Source organism: Daktulosphaira vitifoliae, unplaced genomic scaffold (assembly GCF_025091365.1).
Source record: "Daktulosphaira vitifoliae isolate Bord-2020 unplaced genomic scaffold, ASM2509136v1 Scaffold_5, whole genome shotgun sequence".
Classification (NCBI taxonomy): Eukaryota; Metazoa; Arthropoda; class Insecta; order Hemiptera; family Phylloxeridae; genus Daktulosphaira; species Daktulosphaira vitifoliae.
The window spans coordinates 21,694,143-21,708,447 of NW_026099576.1; the positions used below are offsets into that span (position 1 = coordinate 21,694,143).

The 14,305-nt window shown below is 24.7% G+C and overlaps 2 protein-coding genes across 4 annotated transcripts in view; one reads left to right on the plus strand and one right to left on the minus strand.

Moving 5' to 3' along the window:
* The window catches only part of LOC126907951 (ABC transporter G family member 20-like), a 29,418-nt gene extending 15,431 nt beyond the window's left edge, over window positions 1–13,987 (minus strand). The window contains exon 1 of the mRNA XM_050689691.1: window positions 13,803–13,987. Coding sequence (XP_050545648.1) covers window positions 13,803–13,912 — 110 coding nt within the window. The 5' untranslated portion in view covers window positions 13,913–13,987. The remainder of the gene's footprint in view (window positions 1–13,802) is intronic.
* Window positions 1–14,305, plus strand: part of LOC126907942 (uncharacterized) — a 143,560-nt gene that overhangs the window by 104,060 nt on the left and 25,195 nt on the right. For 2 of the 3 annotated variants that reach the window (XM_050689668.1, XM_050689669.1), the window contains exon 2: window positions 6,367–7,402. The exons of the other annotated variant lie outside the window; for it this stretch is intronic. In XM_050689668.1, the coding sequence (XP_050545625.1) occupies window positions 6,367–7,180 (814 nt within the window). In that variant the 3' untranslated portion in view covers window positions 7,181–7,402. Of the gene's footprint in view, window positions 1–6,366; window positions 7,403–14,305 lie in introns of those variants that run through there. 3 annotated transcript variants of the gene reach the window in all.

Below are 14,305 nucleotides of genomic sequence, written 5' to 3' on the forward strand. Positions count from 1 at the left end.
TTTTTTTTTTTCAAATTAAAGTATATTACATTAGCATTAATTTAAGGTATATATAAAAGTGTCAGTCTTTCCGGAACATTTTCAAAAGTTAAGTTGAAAATGTTAATTTTTTGTAAAAAAGTTACCATTTTGAAACCCTTCCTGTGGGCTGTTAAAGGGTCAAATGTTCACAAAAATATAGAAAATGATAGGTAAATATATAAGGTATTTATAAAAAAAAAATTATATTGATTTGGTCATTTTTAAAAAAGTTATGGCAATTTTAAGTAAAAAAAATTGAAAAAATATCGAAAATTAGCGATTTTTAAATATGTAATTTTTTGGGGGATTTGATACGATTTGTGATCTTTTGACATATTATTCATTAAAATATCGCATCGAAGCTAAAAATTGGAAAATAAATTTTAGTACTCATATTAAATGTAATGTAACTCGAAAAATAATTTTTAAATGAAAAAATATAAGATACATTTTTTGTTTAAAATTGTCTTTTAAACAACTTTTGTAGGAAACTTTTTTTTGTAAATTAAATATTTTTTGAGAAAATTAAAAAAGATCATATTTTTTAATTTTTGCGAGGCTGTAAAAAAAAAAGTCCAATCATTGGGGATTTTTAGTATGTCATTATACATATTTTAATTCAACTTAAAAAAAAAAAAATTTGATTGGGAATTTTTTCCACCATTCGCCAAAATTACTCCTTCGTTGACTGGCCTAGAAAGATAATAACGAAGAAAACATTCTCAAATACACAAAAATAGCATACGGTAGAAATATTCACTGTAAGACAAAATTAATTCCGACATTTTTTTTTTTCATAATAAAGTACATTACATTAGCTTTAATTAATATATACAGAAAAGTGTCAGTATTTTCGGAACCAAAAATGGCAAAACATATGGAAAGAAAGATCACCCAACAACACACTTGGTGAAATAAAAAAAAACACAAAAAAATGGCATTCATACGTAACTCTGACTAGAACACAAGACGTAATCCTAACAGGAATTCAAATAGGGCATAGTAACCTCACCCATGCACACGTTCTGAACCACGAACCACAACTAATATGCCTAAACTGCAATAAACTTGTCTCCATAAAACACATATATACAGAATGAACCAAATACAACAACGTGCGATTCATATTCAAACTACCAAACAACGTCCAAAACATCCTGAAAGAAAAAACGAACGAAGAAGACATTCTCAAATACATAAAATTGCTAAATCTATACTCTTTAATTTAATATATAATATTGCATAGACTTTTATTATTATCATAAATTGATTGTAAAGTTGTATAAACTATATGTACACATAAATGTAATTCTGGATAATGACCACAGATGTCAAAGCCTTAATAATAATAAAAAAAATAAATAAAATTTTATAACATGCTCATTTGAGTAGATTTTTTAACAAAATTTTGATTATTTTTTTTAGATAAAGTAAATCCTATAAAATTAAAATTAATTATGTTTTGAATATTTCAAATGTAGAATCTTTTTAAATACCGAAAAATCCTTAGAAATTATTACTTTGATTTCTACTTAAACGATCTATTAAAATAAAAATATAAAAAAAANTTTCACCGTACCACTTACGGGTTAAATTTATCAGAAAAGCTTAATATTTTTTTTTATATTTTTATTTTAATAGATCGTTTAAGTAGAAATCAAAGTAATAATTTCTAAGGATTTTTCGGTATTTAAAAAGATTCTACATTTGAAATATTCAAAACATAATTAATTTTAATTCTATAAGATTTAGTAAAATTAAAACTATATTAAAAATATTATTAATTTAAAAAACTAAAAAATATTAAAAATATTAAACTCAAAGCCACAAAAAAATTAATGAAAAGTCGCGGATACGTCTTTCGGAAACAATGTTACCATTATCAACGCTAAACACGTACTGTCAGTATGTGTTTAGCGTTGAATCTTATAGAATTAAAATTAATTATGTTTTGAATATTTCAAATGTAGAATCTTTTTAAATACCGAAAAATCCTTAGAAATTATTACTTTGATTTCTACTTAAACGATCTATTAAAATAAAAATATAAAAAAAAATATTAAGCTTTTCTGATAAATTTAACCCGTAAGTGGTACGGTGAAAAAAATCAAACAAATAATATGGTTGGGTTAAGAGGTCCAGGAGACCGCACCTCTTAATTTTTTATGTAATATTTAGACTACATTTTTTTTATTCCATCACATTTTTGGTAGAACAATATCTTAGTAGTATTAAAAGAGATATGACAAACTTTTTTTCGACTTTAATTTAAATCATGTAAAGTAACTACTAAATTTTTCAGGAAGTTTTATGATCTGCCATGCAATAATGTACTTGATTTTCGTTATGTCCTGAATAGTGATGGGCATTTTCGAATATTTTAAACTATCGAATACTATTCGAATTCTTTTTATACAACCGAATAGTGTGTTTTTAGCATAAACTATCGAATAGTTTTTAAACAAAAGAATAGTTTTCAAAACTATTCGAATAAACTATCGAATAGTTTTTAAAAATATTTGAATAGACTATCGAATAGTTTTTAAAAATATTGGAATGGACTAGCAAATGGTTTCAAAAAGTATTCGATTAGTTCTAACTAAAATTTTTATTAAGTACACTTAATTATAATAAGAAGATAATTAACGAATACTTAAAATAAATTATTATACAATTAATAACAGTAAAAAGTATCATTTTATTTATTTTTAGTTTGTGAGACGTTGGTGAAAACTGATAAATATGGGTTGAAAATAAAAAGTTTTGTGTTAAACGCTTCAATTTTTATACATGTATGCCACAAAGTAATAACTACTTCATAATTTTTTATACATTTTCCAAATAAATTACAATACTAAATTATGTAACATCAATATCATACTAATTTAATTACTACAATAAATACTTATTCATATATTATACTTCTAAAATAAAAAACTACAAATCAGGAATAATAAAGGAAAATATAATTTCATATTGCTTTTGGTATAATCCACCAATTTCTTAAATTTAAACACTATCTATATATTTACATTGAAGCGTTTCTTATGGCAGTGATTTTAATTTCTGATAGTATATTTTATTGAGAGATTGACAGCAATATTTTTAAAATATCTTCTAGACTGGTGTATTGACAATATTTTTATGTCTACGTAAGAATTTTATCAATGTGTTTTTTTTTTTTATTAACACCACTATTTTTTCTAAGAATTTGATATTGAATATGTAAGTATATTTAGAATATGATTTCAAAAAAAATTTTTGTACGAGATTTTTTTATTGAACACTATTTATGGGATAATTGAATTGTATTGAAATTACATAAAAAAAAGTACACGTATATTTTAAAATAAATTATTTTTAACAGTATATATTAGGTCTCATCAAATTAAATAGTACAGTATAGTAAATAACTATAAAAAATTATTTAAAAATATAATACAATAAAGCTCTATATTTTATTTAAACATATTTTTACTGACGTACAAAAAAGATTTATATTCTTTATACATAGTTTTTATTAAATAAGTGATATTAAATAATAAAGAAGACATTCACTTATGTTCATTATAAATCTACCTAACATTTTAATAAGAAATTTTTCATATAAGATTTTATTACAATGAAAGTTTTTTCGTTTATTTTAATATTTATTGTCATTTTCCTCTTGCAACCAGAAAAAGGAGTTCATTGTGAAAATTATCATGCTATGTATGAAAATTATATCGAAAGGGTGGTGGGTCACATTTATTTAAAAATTATATCGTATCGAAAACAAGATTCAAATAATACTATGGATATAGACGAAGCTGTTCAACCAAATTCTAACATGTTAAATTTAAGACAAAAATATTGTTATACAATAAGTATACTCAATTTCAAGTACATTGAAATACTCACAAAATACCTTGATATAATAAAACTTATGCTTAATATGTGCCAGATATATCATAAAGAAAATGAATTGAATTATTTCAGTCCCTGTGTAGAAACGATTGAAAAAGTTCTAAAAATTTCCAAAACTATGTTTAAAAAANATGCTTGAAAAAGTTCTACAAAATTCCAAAACTATGATTGCAAATCTACACAATGCTATGAAGTTTTTAAGCTATATAGATATAAGATTTTTGTTTTCTGAAGGCATTATACCGCATCCTATAATTGAAGTAATTGACTTTATATATCAGTACATCTTAGGAAAAAATCAGGATACCAGCTCTTTAGATCTCAACAAATCACCTTATGAAATATCTGAAATGAAACTTGAGAATTTGACAAAATTTCTAAGAGATTTATCAAAAAGACTAGGCAAATTTTTTGACAATAACAAATTTATGTTACTTTATATATTAGATGATATGTTAAAAATTAAAATTGCGGAATTACCTAATAATTTAGAGCCTGCAAGAAAAGAAATACTTAATAAGTTTTTCAACGAAATTATAGAAGTTTGGTACAAAAACCTAGAATTTGAAGAATTTATCAATCCTAAAACAGCAGAGTAAGAATTCTATTATTTAATATTATTTTTTAAAACATATTATAGGTAGTATTTCAAAAGGTTTTTTAATAAATAAATATTTGAAAAAATAAAATTATTTCCTTATTAAGAATATATATTAATTGTTATCTAAATATACCACACTAATAATGTATGATGGCTTATAGTATAGTTGGTTTATCGAAAATAAATAAGTACATTTAAACTAGACTGTGCAACATCCTTGTATAGATGTTTTGATTTTTAATCAATATTAGAGGTATTGTATTTAATGAATTGTTTTCTTTGTTTTTCTAAGCTTAATTGTTTTGCTTCTTTTAATTTTAGAAAAATAACTGTGAAATTTTAAGTAGTATAAGTTCTCATTTTTATTTAGATATAATGCGCTTTAAGTTTCCGTATCAGTAACATTTATATCTTTTACACATGAGGTACGAAGTTCAAACCCGCCTGCGACAATGAATTTTTTTGCATTTTTTTCTTAATTCTTTTTGAGTCAGAAACAAATTTTTAATTCATTTGATTTTTATCTCATTTAGATTTAACATCTTCAATGAATATCACGAAAATCATCACTATATTCTCCCATCGTAAAAATATATTTCTTATTTATATTAAAATGATTGTACTTTTTTTGTAGATATCATTTATTTTCTCAGCTCTCAATTCATGTAGTTTTTTCAAAGATACATTAAATAGTCATAACTAGTGCCTAGTTAAAGATATCACCTTCCAAATTAAAAAATTTTCAATTAAAAAGTTATTTAACCAAGATTTTTCATTTAAACAATTAAATCATTCAATAAATGTTTTTTTATTGTCGAATTAGGTGTGATATTATAATAGGTTTCAACTAGAAAATCATATATAAGTACTTTGTAATTTATTAATCTTTTAACTTTATTCGCGTGTATTACAACCAGTCTATAATATTCCAATATATTATAGTAATATTTAATTACTATAATTGGCATTTATTTAAATAATATATTGCACTTTAACAATATCATAGAACTAAAGACCAGGATATAAATAAAGAAATAGCAATTTATTATGCATTTAGAATAATCTACTAGTTTTTTAAAATTAAACACTATCAAAATATTTGTATCGAAGCATTTCTTATGATTTTCATTACTTTCATATATATTATAAATTATCTATGTTATTTATCCAAAAGTATAAAAAAGCACATAGAAATTTATGAAAGAAGTACTTTTAAAATATTAATATAGTTTGAATTGATATATTTGTATAATTAAAAAAACCCAGCACAGGGGGTTTGTGGCACAGTGGTGATGTGGCATAGTTGGATCAAGTATAATGATATCTGACAGTTATTAAAATCACTATAAAAAAAAAACGCTTCGATGCAAATCTTTAGATAGTGTTTAATTTTTAAAAAATTGGTGTATTATTCCAAAAGCTACACGATCTGCTAGTTCCTTTTTTCAATTCTTGAGGGTAATGTCTTCGACTAGATACGATTTGTGATCTTTTGACGTATCGTTGAAAGAAATCCGTTCTGTGAGATCTGAGAAAGGTGGTAACAGACACAAAAAATAAAAAATAATAAACACATCTTAGTGAAACCAAAACCTTCTCAGCTTCGCATCGAAGCTAAAATCATTGCTGAATTTTAATTTTTTATATATTTCTTAATAATTTAACAAATAAATTATAAGTTATAATGCAAATTCTATAATATATAGATTAATCAAATATCATTAATATAATGATATTTGATATTTAACTCAAAATAAAATAATGTTTCAATCATCAATATTTAAATATGTTTATTGTTTATATATTTATTAATCATCAATATATATTTTTTAAATTAGATTCATACCTCCAATAGACCCAGATATAAATCAAAATGATGGAATTGAAGCTCTTAATATTATTCGTAAAGAATCTGGTTGGGAAAAAATGAACCACATAAGTATAGTTTATTTTGGTAAACAATTCAGTGTAGATCGTATAATAAATGATGAAGTTAGTAACATAAATTTTCAAATAAAAAAGGAACACGTATCACAACTATTAAGATGTAGATTTACAGAAATAATGAAAAACTATCGTTCATTATTTTCTGCAATGTTATATATATGCGATAAAGATGCCCTTAACTATTACAATAATTGTGTAATTAAATTATTTGGCTCATTCGTTAAATCAAAAACAATGCTTGAAGATTTATATGAAGCTTTAGTTACTTTAAAGAAATCATCAATATGGAGTGTTAATTATACCTCTGAATCAAATTTACAGATTGTTTTTGAATGGGTTGCAGGATTTCTCAGTTTGTTGGAGAATAATGATTTTTCTTTAAAAAATATTAATGATAATAAAAAGATTAAACAACTTCTCTACATTTTTAAAAAAAAAATTAATATTTTTAGTACTCATTTATTTAGTGAAATGAAGATATTTAATACCCTGTGCCATAAAGATGACAAATTTAAAAATGTTCAGTATTATGTAAACTATTTTAGGAATCCAGAAAATGAATCAATTAATTTAAATCCTGAGAATTCAATGCAAATTATGCTTAACGCATGTAATTTTTTTGACAATTTTTGTGAAAATGTTAGCAAATCTTGTTATAAAGATCTGGGCTTTGAAAAACTTCCACACTATAAAATAAAGAATTAGAAGCAAACTTTTTTAGCTTATATTTAATTCACTATAATCACAACTTGCACAATGATTTTTGACTTAGCGATTGTTTTACTTCCGTACATAAATAATATATATTGTTTCCGGAATATTTTATTAATATACAATTAACACTGTATAATTTTATTGAGCAATATAATCTTCAGTAATTGTATTAATGTACTATAATTATTTACTTAATTAACAAACTATCTAATATTACATCATATAATATAAGAGTTTGGTGTTTTGTATCCATTATCATTTTTCTGTTTACTTCTCTCATGAATCATACTTTTTATTGATTTAACTATGCTTAGTATGATCAGCAATGTTATAAATCATGATAATATTTTATACAGTCTTAATATAATTAAATTATGTTTTTTGTAGTTCTTATTGGTGAACTAATTACTATGGAAGCCCTTAAAAAATATTTTAAAATAAACACAAAAAAAAACCCCAGCACAGTGAGGTTACGGCACACTTGGGTCATGTCATATTTGGGTCTAGTATAATGATATCTGACAATGATTAAAAACACTAACATAAAAATCTCTTTTATTTTGTATATAATGCTCCTATTTCTTTATTTATATCTTGAATACAAGTTTTATGATTTGTAAGTGTAATATTTGAATAAATGTATAAAGGGAAATGTTGTTATTTATAAAAAGTATGCCGAATGAGAGAGGTATATAATAGTATATAATAGAATAATAGTAGTATTGAGATTCTTGATAACACTTGTTTACAACAAAATTGACCTATGACTTATGATAGTAATTTTTTATGCAAAATCGTCCACTGAGTCTGAAAATGAAGTTCAAAATACAAAAAGTAGAACAGTTTTTGAGTTATTGCGAAATTAGCGTTTTTCGTGTACTGCGAAAAAACATTTTCATTATATTCTAAATATCTTTAATTTCATTCAAACGATTTTCACTTTTTTTACATAAAATTAAATAATATTAAATTACCTATAATTTTTATCTTAAACAATTTTTTTTATTGACTTTTTGTCGTTTGCTATCTACGAATTTACCACTGAATTTTTATAATTTTTTTCAAATTGTCAGAAAAAATTCAGAGTTTTACGTAAAATACACCAATAAAAAATAATTTAATAAAAAACTTAATTTTTTTTTAATGGTCAAAAAAAGAGCTGTGCAAAATTTGGGACCGATCCGTTAAGGTTAACCCGTGCCCCCGGACCTATTAAGTTGAGTCGAAGAGTTACATTTAATAGAAATAACTGATCTATGTCTCATAACTTCTTTTTCTCTTTACTTAGAATAATAAAAGTAAAACTCAAGTTAAAGAAATTTTACAAGAAATACAAAAATAATAACTTTAATGTTGTTTTCTCAATAAATAGCGCACAAAAACACTACATACAGTAAAAAACATGTATAAGTCTTAAAATACGTTATAACTAATTTTGTTGATTTTAATTATTTATTTTCATTTTATTTTTTGGAAATCGCATTTTCGTTTAAAAAATATTCTAGAAGTTAAATTTTTTATGCCAAGTACAATAATTATATTAGATTCATTATTTTATGTGTCCACATTGCGGACGGGATGTATTTATTACATGTTTTGTTCGTATTTGTTCCGTATCATCAAGTAGTGGAAATTCTCATTAGATTATTTATTTTTAAAACTTGATTGCACAGTCGGTGGCAGATCCACATAATCACAATTCCACAATATTATATCGATTATAACATTGCAATTACGATAAAACGATATTTTGGAAAAAATACAAGTCCAAAAAAAAATTATAACGTTACAAGTCGTGTGGGAGTCAATATGACCCATTTCAACTTTGATGGATATTTTGTCATGCATTTCAGCTTCGATCCGAAGCTTAGAAGGTATTGGTTTTACTATAATGAGTTTTTTTTTTATTTTTTTATTTTTATATTTTTTTTTTGTGTCTGTTAAAACTTTTTCACAGCTCTCACCGAACGGATTTCTTTCAACGATACGTCAAAAGATCACAAATCGTATCTAGTCGAAGATATTACACTCAAGAATTGAAAAAAAATTCCCTCGTTCCCCGTAAATGAGGGAAACCTCCAAAAAAATTACAAATTTAAAAATCGCTAATTTTTTCAATTTTTTTTTACTAAAAACTGATGTAACTTTTTCAAAAATGAACATATTGACACGGCCCGTAATAGCGCACTATTAAGTTACCGTGAATTAGCACGTTATCTGGTCGTGATTATCAGCTGCCCACCGTCGCACTCATTAGTGTTGACGATAACACAAGTTTGTCTTATCCGGCGGTCGGTATATAGGACAGGTCAGGGGGTGCAGCACCGCGAGACACGTCGGCGACTATGTAATTCAATTCACCTGTGACTTACATCCGCCGCACGTGTCGTTGAAAGATAGTAATATTGATTTTCATATTGGGCTTTAATATTGTCTTTATTTACTTAATATACTTTTAATTATCTTACTTTTATTGTTATAGTTAAGAGTCTAATAAATTGAATCCACAATTACTTTAATCATAACGTCGTTACAATTTATTTTATAAAAACACCTTTATAGCGTGTCAATATCAATATAATATATTTTTTTTATAGATGCTTGATGTCTTTACCTATCATTTGGCATATAATTTTTGTAAATTTAACATATAACCAGCCCACAGTGGGGGATTTAAAATGAAACTTTTTCACAAAAAATTAACTTTTTCAACTTAACTTTTGAAAATGTTCCGGAAGGTCTGACACTTTTATAAACATCTTAAATTATTGCTAACGTAATATACTTTTATTTAAAAAAAAAAAATTTTACCTCTAGACTTATCTTTACGTCGAAAATGGCTACCAAATACTATTTTCGTGTGAAAATTCTCGATTTTATTTTTTGTATTATATTTAACTTTATAATGCTATAACTTATTGAAAAGTGTATGGATCCACACAATTTTTTTATGAGTAATAATATTTAATAAATATGTGACCATTTACTTTCCCACAGAAGGGGATTTAAAATGACAACTTTTTCACAAAAAATTAACTTTTTCAACTTAATTTTTGAAAATGTTCCGGAAGGTGTGACACTTTTATATATATCTTAAATTAAAGCTAATGTAATGAACTTTAATTTGAAAAAAAAAATTGACCTCTGGACTTGTCTTCATGGTGAAAACAGCTACCTAATGCTATTTTTGTGTGAAAATTCCCGAGTTTATAATTTACATTTTTAACTTTATTATGTTATAACTTTTTGAAAAATATATGAATCAATACAATTTTTTATGAGAAATAATATTTTTTAATAATCTCTTTTTCATTTGACATACTATATCTTAATCAGGATATTAATAAGGAACTAGCAGACCATGTAGCTTTTGGAATAATACACCAATTTTTTAAAATTAAACACTATCTAAAGATTTGCATTGAAGCGTTTTTTTTTTATAGTGATTTTAATCACTATCAGATATCATTATACTTGATACAACTATGCCACATCTCCATTGTGCCGCGACCCCTCTGTGCTGGGTTTTTTTTTTGAGGGTATTTATTTATGAAAATCTATTCAATATTACTATAAAAGCTATCTTCTAAATTTATATCTATGTACACCTTTTATGCAATATAATACATCCGTTTTTATTTATGGGGGGGTATGCTAGACCCCCACACGACTGTTTAAAGGTTAATTATGATTTTCATCAATACATAATTTGTTCATTTATTTTGCTTATGTGTCTTATAAAGGTCTAGTATAGCTGAATATTCTATATTTCTATTACCTGATATTTTATGAATGTAGTTATTTCATCAATAATTTTATTAAAAGTCGTGAACTTACTTATAAATGAGCCGGTATAACAGAAAATTATTATAGCTGATATACAGGGTGGCCCACCACTCACTGACAACTGTTGTAATAGGCCCTTCACACAACCGAACAAAATGTTTATCTGTTATTCTTTCATCTTCTACCCACACACCAATAAATTACAAAACACAATCAACACTTTCTATCACTGACTGCAGATACACACACAACTCACACAATCACGCCATGCACACACATCCGTTCCTTCCCAACATGTACAACCCCGTAGTTTTACAAAATCCTTCTACAATGTCAGCAAAATAGCAACAAAAGAATCTAAATAAATGTAAGGCCGATGGTCATGTACGTGTCTGGAAGGGGACTTTGGAAGGACACCAAAGGACTCCATGGGCTCGACTGACACTGCCTGTGTTTCGATCCAACCGACATACGAACACGTCGTGATCATCGTCCGGCTCTCTTTCGCCTTTTAAACCAATTTTGTATTTTTTTTTAGTTTTGTTTGTTTTTCTTTTACTATTATTGTATTATGTGTTTTTGATAATAAAATAATCGAAGATATTTTTTTATACAAATTGGTTATTATAATTCATACTTTCTTCATTACTCCACGAGTAAATTATTGCATCAGTGAGGATTATATAATTAAGGTAAGAACATTCCAATTTATTGTGCACGTATTTAAGATAGCAAGTGACCCTCGAACAACACACCCCGAGAAAAAGGATAATTCTTATTTTGCGATACTCCTATAAAATTTCCTTCCATCTTACTTTATCCTTTTCTTGTATACTATTTTTTTTTTGTTTTACAACACAACTTAAATAACTTTTGATCCAGTTAATATTTTTAGTTGATTTTTTTTTTAAATAATAGTTAGACGTTAGGTCTATAGCTATATCTCAATAATTAATTTTTTTACATTTTATTAAAAATATTAATTATTTTTAAATTTTAAATAAAATGTAAAAAAAAAATCTAAGATAGCTATTTTGTAGAGTAGAATTTAAGAAAAATTTTAGTAAAAAAATATCTTATTAATATTCAGTAGTAAATATTCTGTAGCGTTTTGAAGTTTGTGAAAATTTGAATTTTCATGTACTATTTTACGGTATTAAACATTGAAATACGTATTGAGAAAAGGACAGAAGAAAACGCTATCTTTTCATGATTACTGTGTATACATATGATGATAGTGTGTATACATTACAAACTTGGCATAAATACCATGATAAGAAATTAGATAAGGCAATTAATACTTATCACTCTCATTCAAAAGTATATTGAAAAGATAGCGTTATATAAAATAGTTAAAATAGTTGTTTTTAAAATGGCATATTTTTTTGTGTTCATAATAAAATGAAGTTATACAGTACAAACCCCAGAACTGAATACATGTAAAGCAATTTACGTTTTTTTTTTTTAGCACATTTTGTTTTTAACGCACAATAGTTGCCAATTAGTAATCAATTTTTTTTACTATTTTAAATTGTTCCATTACGTAGATTTTGTAATTAACTCTACTTATAAATTTTCTATATTGGAAAAACATATTTTTTTTGTATAATAAAGTTCTGTAGAATATTTATTAAATGATGTTTCCATTTATCCAGTTTTTATTTTTAGACCATCTTATACNTCCATTTATCCAGTTTTTATTTTTAGACCATCTTATACATATCTTTTTAATGTGTTGTCATAAAATAAAATTACATATACATGTAATTTTGATTGATAAAATTGAATCACACCAATTAAGGAGTATTAAGCTTCATATATATAAAAAAAAACCTGTATTTATAACAGAATGAATCATGTGAAATTACATCAATTCTCTCGTACATATATATGCATTTTCCTTCACAACATATAACATTCAATGAAAATCTACGAAACTACAGCATTTTTAGCACACAAAATTGAAGAAAAATTTTTTAATCGCGGTATTTAAAATGAAAATGCTAAACTATAAATTAGAATTCTTAAAAAGTACATCATATATTAATACATGTTATACACATCATCTAATTCGCACTCAGTAAACCCTATTTTTAAGAAAAGTTTTAATTCTTCTTCTTTTTCCTTGCCTTAAACCTAACTACTTGGAGTCAGCCAAAAGAAAAGTTTTAATTATTTTTTAAATTTATCATCTTATAAGCCTGGCTATGGGCTTAAAAATATATAATAACTGATAATTATAGAAACATAATATGTCACTAACAGATACAAAAAAAAGAAATTATTAGTTTAAGAGAAAATGAGTGGTTTGCATTAAAATAACCACTTAATATACACACTGACAATTAATTTAAGATTTTCGAAAACTAAACTTCATTTTATGTTTTAGTTTAAAATTAAGTAAAAATTACTTTTAATGATTTTTTGATTTCTAAGAGTTTAAAAATTATTAAAAAATTGTTTAATGTATATACCCGGATTTTATATTTAATCGTTGCCTATTTTTATATAATAAAAAAAATGATAAAATATATATCCATAATTCTCTAAAAATTTGAAACTTAATGGTCACAGTTATTTTGGGTTTGATTATTTTTGAAATATAAACTACTTTCTTGTTTCTTCAGTTATAAAATAAAAAAGTAGTAAGTTTAATAAGATATATAAAAGAAAAAATAATAAATTATTGTATGTTTTTGATGATGTTGCTTTTAATAATTAAAAATATTTTATGACATAAAGAAAAAAACTAACTACTAACATTAATTTTAAAAACTTTATAACTAGTAAAATAAATTTAAATCTAAAATGTCATTAATTTACTTACCCAATATTTTTCCATATTTTTAAAAAGTATCTTTTTAATAAGACTTTTATTTTATCTGAAGTTGAAAACTCACTACAACTAGAGTCAAATTGTAACTCTAATAACTGCATTTTAAAATTATAAACACCATTACATTGATCCGGTCATCAACATAAACTACTCAAGACTGGTCAATGCTTAAGCCTGCAATGTAGTTTTACCAATTATGATCATAGGGTTTGTCCTTGGTGGCGACTTCCATTCACAAAATGAAATTGAAGGCATAACAATAAAATTTTTAACAGGGATTATTCAATGCTTTTTAGCTGTGATTATCAGAAATTGATTTAATTGCTACAAAATATAACGGTATCCAGTCAATCTAAATATGTTTATATCTGAACAACGTAAAAACTAGCAGTTTTTAAACATTTTTATGAAGTTACAAATTTTCAAGAAACGGTTTGAAATAAATAATGTAGCTATAAAAACATAATTCAGATGTTATTATTTTTTAGTTTATT